At 35.1% G+C, this 19,725-nt stretch overlaps 2 protein-coding genes across 4 annotated transcripts in view; both read left to right on the top strand.

Annotated features, from left to right (window-relative positions):
* The window catches only part of LOC129226275 (glucose dehydrogenase [FAD, quinone]-like), a 28,679-nt gene extending 16,619 nt beyond the window's left edge, over positions 1–12,060 (top strand). For all 3 annotated transcript variants that reach the window (XM_054860887.1, XM_054860879.1, XM_054860894.1), the window contains 6 exons: positions 1,649–1,816; positions 2,682–2,832; positions 4,372–4,517; positions 6,442–6,619; positions 8,706–8,928; positions 11,779–12,060. In XM_054860887.1, coding sequence (XP_054716862.1) covers positions 1,649–1,816; positions 2,682–2,832; positions 4,372–4,517; positions 6,442–6,619; positions 8,706–8,928; positions 11,779–11,938 — 1,026 coding nt within the window. In that variant the 3' untranslated portion in view covers positions 11,939–12,060. The remainder of the gene's footprint in view (positions 1–1,648; positions 1,817–2,681; positions 2,833–4,371; positions 4,518–6,441; positions 6,620–8,705; positions 8,929–11,778) is intronic.
* A 2,031-nt stretch (positions 12,061–14,091) lies between these two features.
* LOC129234217 (glucose dehydrogenase [FAD, quinone]-like) overlaps positions 14,092–19,725 on the top strand; it is an 82,355-nt gene continuing 76,721 nt past the window's right edge. The window contains 1 exon segment of the mRNA XM_054868141.1: positions 14,092–14,119. Coding sequence (XP_054724116.1) covers positions 14,107–14,119 — 13 coding nt within the window. The 5' untranslated portion in view covers positions 14,092–14,106.

Genomic DNA, 19,725 nt, shown 5'->3' on the forward strand with positions numbered 1-19,725 from the left:
TTGTAGGGGTTAAAAATTTGGCGCCATATGTAATAGTCCAAGAGCCCATGAGTGCCAGACCAACGTCATAGTGTAAAGGCCCAAAAACTTCTGCATAAGCACATCGCAGCTGGTAAGAAAAGTCCGCTATTATCTAAACTGAGTCGCGCAGGCTTTAGCAGAAAACAGGCTGCAAAGCCGCGTAAAATTGCTGCAAAAATAAACATCATAGATTTATTCCATGTTATATGATCTGGTGGTCCCAATCGAACCATCTACGATTTGAAGGAAGGGCAGACATGCTCTAAAACTAACCTACGCGGATTTCCAGCTTCCAAGACACAAATCATGAGGATCTAGGTTACCTCGAAAGAAAAAAAAAAGTGGGCTTTAAAATGGCCCCCAATGGCTGATCAGTCAAAACATGGCACTTACAAGTAACCTACTAAAGTGTGAATCTTCAATTTGAATAAAACTTTGCACATCGATAAAACACTTAAAAATATTGAATCATTGCTTATTTTATATGGGTAGCAAACAACTTTAATCGGTTAAATTTACCCCTAAATGCAATTGCTTACCCTTTTTTTGGGTTTTATCAATAGTAAACATTTTTTACGGGTGGAAATGTATCCCTAAATATTGGGTTATTCGAGTACATAAACGAGCTGATGTGTGCATCACATGACTTCCTTTTACTCCAATTCAATGTCATTTCCCCTTTATTGGCAATTTTGATGTGATTCAATTGTTTACACTCTAAATATCACCAACAGTGGCCAAATTGAAACCAAATTTAAAATTAAAAAAAAGAAAAAAAAAAAAAAACATCGCCGAAACTTGGCGACCAAAAGACTGGAGATATATCGCCAAGTGTCCGACAAATTATAACACCACTTGAGTTTAAATCGAAATTAAAAATGATTTCCCCCCAAAAAAGTTGCAAAAGACCCCTTAGGAACATCCGAATGCAACCAAAAGGGAAGGTGCATAACTAGGCCCCACTAGGAGTATTCGTACAAAATTACAACTTTCTAGGACATATCGTTTTTGAGTTATGCGAGATACATACACACATACACACATACTCACATACATACGTACATACAGACGTCACGAGAAAATTCGTTGTAATTAACTCGGGGGTGGTCAAAATGGATGTTTCGGGTGTCTCTAGGTTCCTAGGCATATATCCACGTGTGGTCGGGTCGGAAAAAAAAAAAAAAAAAAAAAAATCAACATTCATTCGGGGGTGAGAAAAATGGAAACTAAGGCCGATTTTTGAGTGAAATTTTTTTCGCGAATACAATACTTCCTTTTTTGTAAAAGGAAGTAAAAATAATAATACGTAACGTTATACGCTGTAAATTATGTTTATGCTAAGTGTACTTCTGGATATCGGTCATAAAATCTTAATCTTTCTTAAAGCCTCCTAATCATCATTTCTTTTTTCATGGATGTGCCTCGTATTACCTATTCTGGAAAATTGCTAGCCGTAATATGACGAGTGCAAATTTCTCTTCCATTCCATTCCATTCCATTTGTAGAAACAAGAAACCTAACGAGTAGGTTCCTATCGCAATTCGCGATTGCGAAAAACATAATTTGAATTCAAGACGTCAAAACTCAAATGATTAATCACTTTCTTTTTATTTTTCTTTTAATTCAGATAATTATTAAAGATGGTATAGCCACTGGTGTAGAATTTGATTATAAAGAGAAAATATATGAAATTAATGCTCAACGAGAAGTAGTTCTTTCTGCTGGGACCTATAACACAGCACAGCTGCTAATGCTGTCCGGAATCGGACCAAGAGAAGAACTCGAAAAATTTCAGGTGATGTAATCATTTTTTATCTCTTTGAGAGTTCATTTCAAGTTTCTTTTGTTAATTTTGCACAAAAATTCATCTTAAATCTCACTAGAAAAGTTTCAGATGATGTAATCAACTTTTATCTCTCTGAGAGTTCGTTTTAGGCTTCTTTTATTAATTTTACACACACAAAAACTCATCATAAATCTCACTCGAAAAGTTTCAGGTAATGTCACTTGAAACTTTTATCTCTGTGAGAGTTCATTTTAAGCTTATATCTTAATTTAGCACAAAAACTCATCTTAAATCTCTTAGAGGTGAAGTTAATCCTTATTCTATTCTACTACAGATTAAAATCAATTTAAGTTCTTAATCTTAGTGTTGCGCAGTTTTTTATAAAATACTACGCGTTTTTTGTTCTTCTCTCGCCGTTTATTTCTTTTTTGTTTTGAAATAAAAACAATATTTTTTCATTGTTTTTTTTAAGTTCTATGAATATTTGTAAAATTGTATAAGTAATGTTGTATGCAGTGGGGGCATTTTACAGAAAACTTCGGAATATGTATATTAGTCTTCAAAGCTGCTCCGATTGGGCTTTGACGGCAACAAAGAGTGGTACCCTTGGTGAAATAATGGTTGAAAATGTTATTAATATTTTTACTTGCTTTTGAAACGAATGCGTGTTTTAGGGGGAGGGGAAGGAGGGTTCCTGGTAGCAAAAAAAAAAAAATAAATAAATAAAATAAAAAAAAAAACAATAAAATAAAATAAATTAAAAAAAAGAAAGAAAGAAACGAGTATGCAAATAAACACAAAAAAAGTTAGACATTTAACAAATTGTTGTTTTCACAACATTATGTTTTATAATTTATGAGATTTTTTATTTTAGATTCCGGTAATTGCTGACTTACCAGTAGGCAAAAATCTTCAAAACCATTTCGGAGTTCCTATGGTATTCCTCCTTGACCCTAGCATTGAATCAAAGTCTGAAAAACTAAAGAGTGACAAAAGCATTATAGAATACATTCACCACCGAACAGGTATCTTGTATCTTTTACCTACATGAAGACAATTCTTAGTGAAGTTTAAAAATAAAAATATTGGTAAAAAACCTTCATAATATTTTCAAACTAACGGTTTGATAAGGATTCGACGTGGAATTAACTTACATATTGTGAGAAATCCATTGGAAACACGTTTACGCGTTCTGTCGTCACAGAAGTCAATTGGAGCCAATCCACAAAATAGTCAACCCTTTATCCCACACGTGACGGTTTATATATTTCATTAGAAAGTCATAATTTGAAAGGGTACTGACGAAGGTTTTTTGCTTAAGAAATCACTCGTAAGTTTGTAATTCGTTAAGCAGAAAAAAAAATTGTTCGAGGTTTTTTGTTTTTGTTTATGTTTGACTGAAAAAAAAAATGTGCACGTGGACATCATCAACGAAAGCAGTTGCTGACTTGAATATGTAAAAATCACTTTTTTACAATTAAAAAAAAAATAACTTGTGAAGCTATTTTAGCTTTGCATGATGCTATTTATGGGTTGCTATTTTTCGAGTGTATAAATGGGAAATTGCACGAAGATAACAGATCCGCCAAAATGCTTGCTATTATTTCTTAAATTTAAAATGTCGCCAAGATGCGTATTCTTGGTGGTAGAGACAATAGTAAATACCGATCATCTATATGAAATATATTGAAAATTATTCATTAAGGTCCATAATATACTAATTTATTGGATGCTTCTGCAAGACTGAATTAGCTCTTCAATCTTTTCTAAAGAACTTGAAAACAAATGAAAAATACGAGGGCTGTTAGAATGTATCCGACCTTCGCTGGAAAAAAAAAAAACTGGCAAACCTGGAGTGTTAGAAACCTGATCACCTAAAACTAATCTCTGTAACTCCTCACACTTCTCCCGGCAAAGCTGCCATTCTTGGAAGTATCCCAAGAAGGCCCGTTGTGAAATGGAGTACAGTTCATTTGTCGTTTCAACCATAATGTCATTTCTTGACTGAAATATAGTTCATTTTAAACGCTTCTTGAGTTTAGGGACAACCAGAAGTTGCCAGGTTCATATCAGAGGAGTAAGGAGTATACTGAACCGCTTGACTCTGTTTATTTATTTATTTATTTTTTTTTTTGCCGAAAAGGTCAAAATCAAGTACTAGAAATGTGCTGAAAAATCGTCATGGAATGAAATCTGCATCTTCCGAATGGTTTCCACTTAGCTGTATCCCAGTTTCTAGCAAAATTTGGTTCAGTACAGTTGCTCCAGTCGTTTCTTTAATTTTCGTAAAATGAAAAAAATCCGACGAGAGCCGTACACACTAACTCAGTCAAACTGTGCTTGACAGCGACTGACGCTATTGACAGACAGGGAAAAAATTCCCTCATGCACACAAAAATTCAAGGTTAGCTCACGCAAGTTCGCTTGATTCATATCCACCAGGTTTTTACACACACAAAAAAAAAAAAAAAAAAAAAAACTTTTCTAACAGCCCTTGTATGTGTTTGTTTGATATCAGTTTTTTTAAATAAATATTTGTATGAAATTTGTGTTTTTTTCAACAGGTCCTTTGTCTTCTGCTGCTTTCATCATAGCAATGGCTGTATTAAATAGTAACAGAACACTTCCAATAAACGTTCCGGATTATGAAATATTCTGGCAAGAAATCGATATTCAACCGAATTCTACAACGTATGGTTTGCGGAAAGAAGTTAGTTTCGAATTTTAATTCGAGATACCAGTCGAATGTTCTAATGCTGCGTCTAGTATATTTTTGAAATTTTAATTCAAACATAAAAAGATTTTTTGTGTTGTTAAATGCAGCATATCAAGAGTAATCAACAAAGTTTAGCATGTTCAATAATAGATTAAAAAATACTGCAGTAAATCTTTGGAAAATGAAAAAAAAAAAAAAAGAGCGTGTAAGTTGTACACTGCGATGCAAAAGTTCAGATAATGACGTTCTTCAGCCGTAGAATTTAGAATTGCGATAGTAGAAATACAAAAGTCTGCAAACATATTCAAAAACTCTTTTGAAATACTATAACCAAAATACAATTGTTTGATATGTTTTAACAATACTGTTTTGGATAAAAGTAGAATTTGCTTGTTGCAAAAGTTTAGTCACTATTACGAGTTTCTGTGAATTTTTTTTCGTATATGCAAATTTAAATGAGATGACATCACAGACCTCTTGTACTTAAGGTCTGCCAACGATAACACTTGGTAGTCGAGATGCCGCGAGCTGAGCAGATTAAAGCCGATGAGGTAACTAAGATTTGGCAGTTGAAAACTGAAGGTAAGCTTGTTCCTGAAATTTCGGCTGTTATTAATATATCAAAGAAATCTATTTATCGAGTTTCATCAAGTCACTGCAATTATAAAGCAAAACGCAGATCTGGGAGGACGCGTGTGACGAATAAACGGGATGATCGTCAGATCCAAAGACTAGCAAGTACCCAACAAATGACTGTTCGTGAAGTTCAAAGTTCCTTGGGGCTTTCGGTATCAAAGGATACGATTCGTGGACGAATTTTGGAAACAGGGACAATGGTTCACTGCAAAATGAAAAAGAAACCAGCTCTAAAGCCACATCATAAATCACAACGAATGTTGTGGGCTCGAAATCATATGTCATATGGATCGAAATGGATATCAGTAATATTTAGCAACGAAAAAAAATGGAATCTTGATGGTCCAGATGGCTGGACATCGTACTGGCATGACTTACGGAAGGAACCCAGATGTTTTTTTAGTCGTCGACAAGGTGGTGGCTCTGTGATGTTTTGGGCAGCGTTTTGCTACAATGGACAAGTGTCTTTGACCTTTACCAGTGGTCGCCAAACATCACAGCATTACACTAAGACACTAGAGGATAATCTCCTACCATTTGCTGAGCTTATAGGGGGCCCTCAGTAGGAATTTCAGCAAGACAATGCTTCGATTCACACTGCAGGAAACACAAAATCTTGGTTAAATTCAAATAATATAAAAGTTCTCAATTGGCCAGCGTGTATCCCAGACCTCAACCCTATCGAGAATCTTTGGGGCATCATGTGTCGCAAAGTTTACAGCAATGGTAGACAATACACTTCTGTATCGGAACTTAAGAGATCTATTGAGGAAGTATGGTACGAAATTGAGCCCGAAATCATGCAAGATTTAGTTTCTTGGATGGAAACTCGTATTTATGAACTAATAAAGAAGAATGGATGCACAAGCAGGTTTTAAAACTGTTTTATTTAATTTTTATTTCGTTTGTGTCTAAACTTTTGAGTCAATGTTAATTTTTTGTTACAATGTAAAAACTTGTAAAATGCACAAGTCGACTTTTCACTGCTATAAATATTATATAGTATGCATAGCACCTTAGACTAAAGTAGTCTTAGGAAAACTGAATAAATAGATTTCGAAATCTGTGTGAATTTGCTCATTGTCTAAACTTTTGCGTCGCACTGTATATATATTCTCTCTCTCTCTCTCTCTATATATATATATATATTTAATAGCAATATAAAATTTGAGAGAGAGAAAGAAAGAAAGAGATGAGCGAAAATTTTGTACTTGCGCTGTGTTGTCGAAGTTTTTAGTCTCTATGTATTTTTCCTGATTGCAATGTATCATGTATTTTACAGGTAGCAGAACAATTTTATGGCCCTTATGCTGGTCAGCCTGCGTACGCCTGCTTTCCCAGTGTTCTTCAGCCAAAAAGCAGAGGTGTCGTTAGTCTACAGTCAACAAATCCTTATGATCGTCCACTTATCGATCCTAATTATTTTCAAGACCCTGTGGATGTTGAAATTAATGTGAATGGTAATTAATACTTGGCGTTTCTAGAAGAAGTAAAAATTTTCAGTGAAGAGTTTGAAAATGAAACTTTTTAATATACAGTCAATTCGTATATTTTTTTTGCATTTGCTAAATTTTATACTGACCAAATTAACGTAGAGGAGGGTGGCCCAAAGCGATAGGGCGGGTAAGTTTTCAAAGAACGCTCGAAAATTGTAGTTTTTGATTTTTATCGCAACAATTTCGGTTTTATTTCCTATCAGGGTTCTTGAACTTTAAAATAAAAAGTTATTTTTGTATTATCTTAAACCTAATATTTATTTATTTTCAAACTTTACAAACCTTTGAAAAATCCAATTTGCTCTACCTTTAATCTTACCCTAAAGCGGGTAAGATTAAATAATTGTGATTTGGTACATTTACCAATCAAATATGAAGTTATAATTGGTTAAAATAATTGACTGACCAGCTATTAACAAAAATACATAAAAAAGTTGTACTTATCCAATTTAAAGTCATCACATTTGTTTATAAAACATATGGAAATAACTGATTAAATTAAGAGATTAATTAATTGCCATCCTAAAAAATAACTTTTTAAAGTTATACTTATCGTATTGAAATAGAAAACCTGAATCACGACACGAGTCAAGAAATTATAAATATATATAAGATTAAATCCTATACCGGATTTGCCCGACCCGCTTTGCCGAAGGCACGTTTTTTACTTCAAATCTTATAACCTTAAATTTAAAAAAAAAAAAAAAAAGACTCTCGTAGTTCGTAGGTGGATGTTGTCAGAATAACGTAATATTATTGACAGTTAAAAAGATATGCTGGTCTTTGACTAATCACAAGTTACAAAACAAGGTTTTTTAAATAGAAATGTATCATTTTCTATATTTCAAGCCCCGTAGCGCCATGCCGCTTCACTGCTGCCTCGCTGGGACTGATTAAAACTCGGGGGCGTTCATGTAAACACGACGTACGCATGCATCGCCGCTTACACACCATGGGGGGGGGGGGAGTAGGCTTACGAAGGTCTACCCGCTTTGGGCGACCTACCCGCTTTGGGCCACCCTCCCCTATGTCTACACTATTATTATTTTTGCTACAAAATAACTCGAAAGCCTTTTGTTGACGAATTCAGTGATAAAATGTATTTCAATAAAATATAATTCTAATCTTCTATGAACAGTAAAATAGAAACAAATGGCTTCCATCCTATCTTTGGGAAAATATTTTGCCTTATTAATTCCAAAGTTTCTTCAGTCATTTGGAAAAATGTTTCAATAAAAATGTTTCGATAAAAACGAATTCCGTCCGAAAATATCGAAATGAGTCCAATACAAAACTCCTTTTCCCTACTACCCCTCTCTTCTCAGTATTGAATAAAAATAAATAAATAGAAAAAAAATTAATTTGAATTTTGACCTCTTGAATTCAAATTATGTTTTTCGCAATCACGAGTGTGTGTGTGTGTGTGTGTGTGTATAGGCGTGTGTAATTATGTGTGTGTGGGGGGGTATGTGTGTTTGTGTGTAGGAGGGTATGTGTATGTGTGTGCAGGCATGAGTGTTTATGTCTGTGTGCAGGTATGAGTGTGTGGGTAGTTGTGTGTATGGGAGGGGGGGAATGTGTATGAGTGTGTAGGCATATGTGTTTGTGTCTGTGTGCAGGCATGAGTGTGTGGGTAGTTGTGTGTAGGTGTTTGTGTATGTGTAGATGTCTGTATGTATGCGTGTGTATGTATGTGTTTGAGTGTGTGTTTGTGTGCGTGTGTGTGTGCGTGCGTGTATGTATGCGTGTAAGTGTAGGATATCGACGCAACGTGGAGACAGTTTTTGCCAGAGGAGCAGCATCGTGAGGCGACCGGTCGACGGTGATGCTGCAGAGGGTGCTGGCGGGAAAATAAAATGATAGGACCTCAAAACAGTCAAATGAAAGCAATAAACAATCGTGATTGCTCAAAAAAAAAAGAAGAAAAGAAAAAGAAAAAAAAATCAAGAGCTTGTCTTGCTCGCTTTTTCAAATGCAAATTTAGAGGTTTTACTTTTTGTCCATGGATGGAACTCGCTATTCTTAAATATTGTATTGCTTTTTCAAATAGGTATGAAAGAATGTATGAGAGTTGGCACAAGCGTACCAATGCAGAGTATTGGATCTACTCCCATTTCAACTTTATTTCCGAATTGCGAACAGTATGCGGAAGATGAAGACTCCTACTATGCATGCATGACTAGGCAATTCGTTGCTACGTCTCATCATCAGGTTGGCACAGCCAAGATGGGAGATCCAAACGACCCTACTACTGTTGTTGATCCCAAACTTCGGTAAGTATGCACGTTTCTCGGGGTTATTAAGCACTAGTTGGCCGTTTGAGGATTATAAGCTAGGAAATGGAATACGAAAATCTACGGTATTTTTATCTTTATCTTCTTCTTTATCTTCTTTACTAAAAATAAAGCTGAAAGACTCTCTGACTGTCAGGATCTCTGTCTGTCAGGATTTCTGTGACGCACATAGAGCCTAGACCGTTCGGCTGATTTTCATGAAATTTGGCACAAAATTAGTTTGTAGCATGGGGGTGTGCACCTCGAAGGGATTTTTTGAAAATTCGATTTGTTCTTTTTCTATTCCAATTTTAAGAACATTTTCCCGAGCAAAATTATCATAAGATGGACGAGTAAATTACCAAGTTATCATAACGTGGAACCGTAACATGGGCAAGCCAAATGGCGAGAAACTCACCATACATTATTTATAAGTATACATGCGAACCAAAAGACCTTTTAATTTTCTACTACGGGCAAAGCCGTGCGGGTATCACTAGTTAATAAATAGTTAAGTAAAATAAATAACGACAGTAATAATAATAATAATAATTTAAAAAAAAGGTATACTTTTTAAGCGATAATTTTCTCTCTTTTTGCTGATACAGGATGCAGCAACATAACTTCCGAATTTCAAAACGAAGTAGGGGGAATGTGGGGCAAAGGGAAAAAGCGAGGCAAAGTGAAATAGGGAAATATTTACTCCGCTTTTAGCGCCACTTACCTAGTAGTATTTTAACTATGTAGTAATATATGTAAGCTATTCCATTCAAGAAAAATTACCTCTGAAAATCAAAGCATATGATGATACAAGCAGTTTTCAAAATTAGATACTCAAATCGTAATACTTTGTTGTCAGTCAAAAATTATTTTGACATTACCAAATGATAAAGGTTTTCTTTTTAACATTTTAAAATTAATTGGGACCTTCTAATATGCGGTGCAGTATGTATTTAGCTAATATTTAGCTTATTTGTATTTTTAATATTTTTCACAATTAGTTAAGTACATGCGGCGCGAAGTGAATGGGACCAAGTGAAATAATTCATTTCGTTTACATGTTCAATCATTTACTAAATCACTTACTCATGTATTTATTAAATAATTTATATACATTCCTTTATTTAATAACTCATTTATTAATTCATTCATTTGATTATTTAATTATTCATTAATATTTTATTCAGTAATTATTTTTTCCTTATGTGTTAATTAACTTATTAATTAATTGTTTCGTTATCTTTTCATTTGTTCAATTATCCTTTTATTTGCTCTTTAATTTGTTCAAAAATATTTTCACAATCAAATAGAAAATTTCATTCAAAAAATATTTCATTTTTTCACTTTGCCCCATGGAAAAAAGAAGTGAAAATTTTCCACTTCGTTTTGAAGGCCAATTTTTACGGCCAAAAATTAAAAGTAATGCTTCAATGCAAGTTTAATCATCTTCTTTATCTTTATTCTTTACTAGTGGTACCCGCACGGCTTTGCCCGTAATAGAAAAATTAAAAGGTTTTTTGGTTCGCCTGTATATTTACAAATAATGTATAGTGAATTTTCTCGCCAATTGGCTTGTACCCATGTTACAGTTCCACGTTATGATAATTTCGGAATTTACTCGTCGATCTTATAATAATTTTGTTCTTAAAATTGGAATAGAAAAAGAACAAAATCGAATTTTCAAAAAATCGCTTCGAGGTGCACACCCCCATGCTACAAACTAACTTTGTGACAAGTTTCATGAAAATCGGCCGAACGGTCTAGGCGCTATGCGCGTCACAGACATCCTGCAGACATCCTACAGACATCCAGACATCCAGACATCCTCCGGACAGAGAGACATTCAGCTTTATTGTTAGTAAAGATTATATTATACTAATAGTAAAGGTGAAAGTCTCTCTGTCCGGAGGATGTCTGGATGTCTGGATGTCTGTAGGATGTCTGTGACGCGCATAGCGCCTAGACCGTTCGGCCGATTTTCATGAAATTTGGCACAAAGTTAGTTTGTAGCATGGGGGTGTGCACCTCGAAGCGATTTTTCAAAAATTCGATGTGGTTCTTTTTCTATTCCAATTTTAAGAAAAAAAATATCATAAGATGGACAAGTAAATTACGAAATTATCATAACGTGGAACCGTAACATGGGCACAAGCCAATTGGCGAGATACGAAATTATCATAACGTGGAACCGTAAGATGGGTACAAGCCAACTGGCGAGAGAATTCACCATACATTATTTGTAAATATACAGGCGAACCAAAATACCTTTTGATTTTTCTATTACGGGCAAAGCCGTGCGGGTATCACTAGTTACTAATAATAAAGCTGAATGTCCCTCTGTCTGTCAGGATCTCTGTGACGCGCATTGCGCCTAGACCGTTCGACCGATTTTCATGAAATTTGGCACGAAGTTAATTTGTAGCATGGGGGTGTGCACCTCGAAGCGATTTTTAGAATATTCGATATGGTTCTTTTTCTATTCCAATTTTAAGACCAAAACTATCATAAGATGGACGAGTAAATTACGAAATTATCATAACGTGGAATCGTAACATGGGCACAAGCCAATGGGCGAGATACAAAATTATCATAACGTGGAACCGTCACATGGGTACAAGGCAATTGGCGAGAAAATTCACCATTATTCGTAAATATACAGGCGAACCAAAGGACCTTTTCATTTTTCTATTACGGGCAAAGCCGTGCGGGTACCACTAGTAAAATAATACAGAGAGATAATTGTCACTAAAGGAAAAGTACCAAAAACCAGTCCTAAAAGTCAAAAACGCATGAATTGTATCATTATAATCATCAGTTGAAAGGGGATTAATACACAATTTTTTTTTTCAGAGTGAAAAATATTGAGCGGCTACGAGTAGTGGACGCTTCAGTGATGCCATTGATACCGACAGCTCATACTTATATACCGACCGTAATGGTGGCTGAGAAGGCTTCGGATATCATAAAGAGTACTTTCAGATGCAACCGTTTTGGAAGAAGGTACGGATAGTTTACATCTCACATAGGAGAAAACCTAAAAATCGTACTGGAAGGCTATGTCTGAAATGCTGTATCCTCTCTTCATAATGTACAACCTCATTTCATTTAAATAAAATCATGCTTTGTTTTTTTTATTTGTGACTACGGATTGAAAACAATTTTATAACTCCATTTACTGTATGGATGAAGATAGAACACAAAATTAAGTTAAATTCAGTGGTAGGATTTGTTTTGATCAAACGATTTATATCCGCAGTTCGAGTGAAATCGTGTGAAATGTAGCTGTTAAATAGCAAGACTGACGTTGTAAAACATTTTATTTCGATTTTGTTGTTATTTTCCTGTCTATGGAAGTGCAATAAGGTCTAAATATTTTCAAAAATGTTTTTTGAAATATTTCACTCCTAGAGAGCGAGTCCCCAGGTGCCGGATAGTGGAATGACTGCATTGGTTATTCTTTTGGTGGGATAGGGAAATAAAATAATTCCTGCGGGCCAACAGGTAGAAGTCTAACCTCTCTGAGGCAATGGCAAACATTTTCTAATAGTGCAAATTTTAATATTTTTTATGATTGCATACATTTTTACTTATTATCCAAACTTCAATATACCTCTCCTCTATTATTACAACGCTCTATGCGAATCTTCAATTGTTCGAAAGAGTGATGGAATTCTCCTTCTATCAACTCCTTTAGGTCGAGTCTTGCCAGAGCCAGCTCTGGTAGTAGTCTGTTGACAAGTGCCACCCCCCGGTCTAATTTTCTATATTTTTTATTCTTAAATCATCGAGCATACTCTCATATATTGCTGCAATTCGAGCTGCAAATTAAACGAGCTGATGTGTGCATCACATGACTTCCTTTTACTCCAATTTAATGTCATTTCCCCATTATTGGCAATTTTAATGTGATTCAATTGTTTACTCTATAAATATCACCAACAGTTGCCAAATTGAAACCAAATTTAAAAAAAAAAAAAAAAAAAAAGAAAAAAAATCACCGAATTTGTCGCCAAGTTGGCGACAAAACTTGGCGACCAAAAGACTGGCGATATATCGCCAAGTGTCCGACAAATTATAACACAACTTGAGTTTACATCGAAATTAACAATGATTTCCCCCCAAAAAGGGGCAAAAGACCCCCTTAGGAACATTCGAATGCAACCAAAAGGGAGGTGCACAACTAGGCCCCACTAGGAGTCCACGTACCAAATTATAACTTTCTAGGACATGCCGTTTTTGAGTTATGCGAGATACATACACACATACGCACGTACGCACCTACATACGTACATACAGACGTCACAAGAAAATTCGTTGTAATTAACTCGGGGGTCGTCAAAATGGATATTTCGGGTGTCTGTACGTTCCTAGGCATATATCCACATGTGATTGGGTCGAAAAAAGAACTCAACATTCATTCGGGGGTGAGTAAAATGGAAATTAAGGCCAATTTTTGAGTGAAATTTTTTTTACGAATACAATACTTCCTTTTTTGTAAAAGGAAGTAAAAAACTAAGGAATAAATTTGAGTTTTGTTTCTTCCTTTTTCGCCTTTTTACATGTTACTATAGTGAAATTTCCCACCCCTAAAATCTGGCGCCCTAGGCGGTGACAGGTCGCCTACCTCAGGAGCCGGGCCTGAGTGTTGCGTTCTCTTTTACAGCTTTAGAAGGCTCAAATCTTGTTAATTTTAATACATATTTCACCGTAGGAAACAGAAGTCGTTAGTTCTCCAGATTCGGTGGATAAAGCTGTTCGTTTAACACTGTGATGCTTGGCAAGAAACCTCTGGAGAGACAATGCGGAATGAGCCGGATCATTTCCTTGGTAGAGAACCCATGACTTGTTCTTCCACATTTCGGGTCGTAGAGTTTCAGCAATTGCACAGATGCTCAACCGACGCACATAGGAGTATTTGGCTAGTAAAACCGGACAAAAACCAAAATCCAAAAGTTTAACGAAAATTGTTTTAAACCTGCTTTAATTCAAGTCAGATAATTGTTCTATCAAAGCGCAGCAGTAAAAATCATCTGTTGCATTTCTGTTGGTGTACGATAGTCGGAACTTAGAAATTGTTGGAACCTCTCGCTTTTGCTTTCGACGCTTTTCATGCTAAGTCTCCGCTTTCTTGTTACTGTACATGAATGCGATGGAATTTAGTAAAACAAACTTTTGAATATGGAAAAGGGAGGTATGTAGCTCCATCTAAAATCCTGCTTCGTCGAATTATTTAAACATTTGTCATTTTCTTACTCTGTGAAATTAAGTCAAAATTGAGTGTTTATTTTTCACTAAAATTTTTAGAAATTAAAGATTTTGTTTACTTTCCGGGCAGAGTCGGGCTGTACTTTTGCTATGGGCATAAAATATAGACTGTCTGCTATGATATTCTGTAAAAACATCTTCCGCCTATTTCCGCCATTTTGTTTTTTAGGAGTTTAAAGTTGGTGAGTAAAAATGGATTAACTATTTCAAGTTCGGAGAGTTTTCTTATTTCTTTATAAATTCTTCTGAAACTGTTAAGTCTTTTACTAGAATGGGATTATATGATATTATGAAAGAATTCAAAGCCATGATACTGGATAAAAAGTTTACATTGTCAGATGGAAAACTTGAAGAACTGGGGAAATGGGCAGATCATATTGAGTCGTGCTTTGACGTATTTTTAAACCGAGTTTAATTGTAAAGAGGTATCTGAATTCTATATTGATGATCGTTTCTTGAAAAATAAAGAACAATGGCTAAGATATTTCATTACTGGTAGACAAAATCTACGAAATTAGCAGAAACCATCAAAGTCCTTTCAAGAACTAAATTGTAAAAGTAAAGAACTACAAAATCAAGTACCTCTTGAAGAGATGACAAGTGTAGTTGGTATAAGCCAGTGCACTATAAAAACAGTGATAAATCCAAAATCATAAATTAACTAAATTCTTTACCAACCGGGATCAACCAAACTTCGAAAAAACTATTATTTCCTCTATAATAATCTAACTGTTGTTATAAAACAGACACCTCAAGAGGCTCTCGCAATCTTTGCAGACAGAGGCTTCCCTAAAGGGAAGAAATTAAAATGATAACAAAAGCAATTACCCCTAGATGTTCAATTGCAGAAAGTGTTTAGAAGGAATGTTACCCGGATGAAGACCCAGTATGAGTAACAGATACCGTCTCTGAAATTCAACTTCACGTACTGCTTGACCATGATGGGTTACGACTGTAAAAATATAATATTACGGGGGGGGGGGGGGAGGGGGAAACGTCTTCAGAGGGAAGAAAGCAAACTATGGTACTGATATAAAAAAGGGCTATGATGGGTACCAGCAGACACAGTATAAACAAAAATTTTAAAATATTACCGAAAACGATGCAAATATTAAACAGAGATCACACTACTAATTGTAATTATTGATAGCGAAGGAAACAAAATTACAAAATACTGTTCCTTCCTCTGTTGGATTTTGTCCACCCGTACGAGTATGGTTATCATAGTGATGTTCCGGATATCCGTATCCGTATCCGCCGATATCCGAGGGAAAATAAAGATCTGTATCCGTATCCATATCCGTTACTTTTTTGACGGATCTTAAACGGATCATTTGTATTCTAAAAATTTTTAAATATTTGAATAAAAGACTCTGCTTAAATTAGGTTTTATTCCCTATTTAAATTTTAAGGTATCATTTCAGAAGCCAATTTGTATCCCCCCATCCGTTTCAAAAAGGAAGGGGAAATAAGTTTTAAAAGTGCGTATCAGTGTGTCTTTTTGTGGCATCGTAGCTCCTAAACAGATAAACCGATTTTGATAGTTCATTTTTCGTTCAAAAGGTGACTTGATCGAAAGTGTTCTTAGCTTGGCCTCGTTTTTGTAGAACTTTAATTTCCGGAGATATTAATTAAAAACCGACTTAACGTTTTTCACAATTAGGGTAGTAAAAATTTATCCGTACGTTAAAAATGTTGGCCCTAATTGAAAGAACGAAGTTTTCTGCGTTTGATATTTCTTTGAAACTTCTAACTGATATACAGTAGGAGCTATAATCTTGTTAAGTAAATTTTAGATGCAATTCTAAGCCTTTATACTCGTGATTAATAGCGATTTCATAGTCGGAAGATAAGGAGAAAAAACTCAATGATTTAAAATTTTTACCTGTTGTCAGTTCATATTTGTTAACAAATGTGTAATCTGACTCGCAAAATTCATCTTAATATGAGGTCGGCTCTCTGGGACATGTTTTGGTTTTTTAATTTTTAATTTAATATTAGTTTTTGTTATTGATTTTGGGTTTCTGTTATTCTTCAGTATTGTTTTTCTCGGCATCCTTCCAAAAAAGTTAGACTAAATTCTTTATTGTATTTACTGTTTGTAAAGGTGTTCCCGACTCTGTATTTCGTCAGTCGGAGTAAGTTCGGTGGAATGGGTCAGCGCTGCATTTATGCTAAAATAAAATGCGAAAAATTATTTCTAGCCTGTCCAGTAGCAGCTTTACACTCTTGCTCCTGTATCCTACATCTACCGAGCAAGCTAGAAATAATTTTTCATATTCCATCTAAGCATTAATGCAGCGCTGGCCCATTCCTTCCAACTCTCCCTCAATTTTAACGGGATTTCCTTAAAGAGTAAATCATAGTCTTGATTATATTTTTGCCGCAGTTGACATTTTTTGAAGAAACTGCCATTATTCTGACGGGAATACTTTCGGTAACAAATTTTACACTTGGATAGTTTAATTGGGTAGGAAAAAAAATATATGAGATCCGTATCCGTATCCGCGGATCTTGACACCAATGATCCGGATCCGTATCCGTATCCGCGGATCTATTTTTTAACGATCCGGCACATCACTAGGTTATCATCCTATGCCTGGTATATATCAATTTTTGATGCCAGGTGCTGAAGTTTACCTATCAAGCAATCCAACCAATTGCTCAGTTTTTAGAGAAGGCAGCTGTAACCCGCAATAAACCCGCGCAGCATCATTGAGTACATTTTTCACGATAATTTTCATGAGTGGATTGTAACAGATGCAGCTAAACATACACTTAGGAAATTCTAAACCGTACTAAAGAAATGGTAGTAGAGTCAGGCAGCTCTGAAGAACAAAGTCGTTTTCGATAGAAAGAGTAAATATGATGATCGTAAGATCTAAGCACGCAGTAATAAATACTAGATGAGCAACCGTTTATTTGCAATAAGTCTATAGAAGAGAAAAAAAGATAATAATTTTCTAAGAAATATCTTTTTTCCTTTAAATAAACACATTATTTTGATCGTGTAGCAAGTTTCAATGTATTTATTATATGACAAAAAATAGCATCAAATAATTTTGTCCGGTTTTTTGATACAAATACCTTGTGCGACGGTCTGATAGAGTCGATTACCGATTTTTTTAATATTGTCACTCTTTTACTTCCTTTTACAAAAAAGGAAGTATTGTATTCGCAAAAAAATTTTCACTCAAAAATCGGCCTTAATTTCTATTTTACTCACCACCGAATGAATGTTGGGTTTTTTTTCCGACTCGACCACACGTGGATATATGCCTAGGAACGTACAGACACCCAAAATATCAATTTTGACGATCCCCGAGTTAATCACAACGAGTTTTCTCGTGACGTCTGTATGTACGTATGTATGTGCGTATGTGTGTATGTGTGTATGTATCTCGTATAATTCAAAAACGGTATGTCCTAGAAAGTTTAAATTTGGTACGTGGACTCCTAGTGGGGTCTAGTTGTGCACCTTCCCTTTTGGTTGCATTCGGGTGTTTCTAAGGGGGTCTTTTCCCTCTTTTGGAGGGAAATCATTGTTAATTTCGATGTAAACTCAAGTGGTGTTATAATTTGGCGGACACTTGGCGATATATCGCCAGTCTTTTGGTCGCCAAGTTTTGTCGCCAACTTGGCTACAAATTTGGAGATTTTTTTAAAAAAATCTGGTATCGATTTGGCCACTGTTGGTGATATTTAGAGAGTAAACTACTGAATCACATTAAAACAGTCAATAATGAGAAAATGACATTAAATTGGAGTAAAAGGAAGTCATGTGATGCACACATCAGCTCGTTTTGATGAGGAAGGGCGATCCTCGCATGAATCATCAAGAACTTCTTCTCGGCAATTTTGAAAACGCTCATACAATTAATTCGCTTTTTTACAAGAGGGGAGTGGTAATTTCATTTTGATCTTTTCGCAAGGCATACTAAAATCAAATTCTCCTGTCAGAGGGTTTAACTCTTGGCGAAACAAATAAAAATGCGAAGCAATTTTGGGGGTTTGGTGAGCGTTAGCATACGAGAAGAAGCAAAGCGCCCTGGTTATTCTAAAAAAAACAAGAAGAAAGAGCAAAAGGTAGTGGCGTAGCCTTGGGGGGTGGGCAAAGGGGGCACTCGCCCCGGGCGGCACATTGCTAGGGGCGGAAAATTCTGTAACACTACATTAACATCGAAAAGGCTTTTTTTTATTATTATTAAGACGGCGATTTACTAAAGATGTACAGTAAAACCTGTAAAGTTGACCACCTTTGTAAGTTGACCACCTGTCTATGTTGACCGCTTTTGTCAGGAACGGAATTAGTCCTATCTCATATAATAAAGGAAAACCTCTGTAACTTGACCACCTCTCTATCTTGACCACCTGTCTATTTTGACCACTAATGTACCCCAAATTTGGTTTGAAGTATTGTAAAAAACCCTTTTTAAGTTGACCACTTGTTTTTTTTTTTTTTTTTTTTTTTTTAACTCTCTTTACAAAATTATTTTATTATATTATTTATTTATTTATTTATTATTATTATTGTTATTATTATTTTGATAGCTTTCCAAAAATGTTTTTAATGCTTTGATGAGAGACCAGCATTTTACTAACTAACCAGCAGCATAAAGCTTATGCTGCTCTTTATTCTCCAGACTTGTTTTTCATTTGTTGTTCTATTTGAGATAGCTTTTTGTACTCTGTTCAATGAAAATTAGGTGTCAGTAAAAAAGTTCAAAGTCTTTTCTTTTAGTTCCAATATGTTGTGGCAATACAGGAATTGTGCTAAAAAGAGCAGGCCAGGATCTATACATTTTGGGCCCCCCTGCAACAAAATATGTAGGGGCCCTCCTTAGTGGCCATCAGTGTCTATTTGTAAAGTGAATAAGTTTTAGTGCTATTTTTTTTTCTATTTTTTCTTCAATTTCTAGGACCGTTAGCCCCTTTAAGGACGCGGGCCCCTTGCTCTGCGGGTACGCAGATCTGGGCCTGCTAATGAGTAAAGTTACATGTTTCTGGTGCAAGGGATTAAGAGATAGGATATTTTAATTTTGCCTTTATGAACTGGGAGAGTCGCGCTTATTGCTCTTTGTGCTATAAATTGTACAAAAAAGGCTTGAAAAAGAAAGTTAGTTGAACTTGAGATTAATAAAAAGTATGAAATATTATATTAAAATTAATTGAAAATGGAAAAAGCCAGAGAAAATTAGCCGGCACATATGGAATTTCTAAAACTACAGTGTCTAATATAGTTAAAAACAAGGAAAAAAATAACAAAATTATTTGAATGATATTTTTAATTATTGTTTCACTTTCAATAATGTTAAACAATGAAAGTGAGTTGAACAGAAAGAATAAGGGTGAATTACTCAAAAAATGAAAACATGGTGCTAGAAATGACAAAAAAAAAAAAAAAAAAAAAAAAAACGCCCTTTATAAGTTGACCACCTGTCTAAGTTGACCACCAAAGTACTGCACCGCGAGTGGTCAACTTACACAGGTTTCACTGTATCACTAAATCAACAATTTTTTTTTTTTTTTTTT

Source organism: Uloborus diversus, chromosome 1 (genome assembly GCF_026930045.1).
Source record: "Uloborus diversus isolate 005 chromosome 1, Udiv.v.3.1, whole genome shotgun sequence".
NCBI classification, from domain to species: Eukaryota; Metazoa; Arthropoda; class Arachnida; order Araneae; family Uloboridae; genus Uloborus; species Uloborus diversus.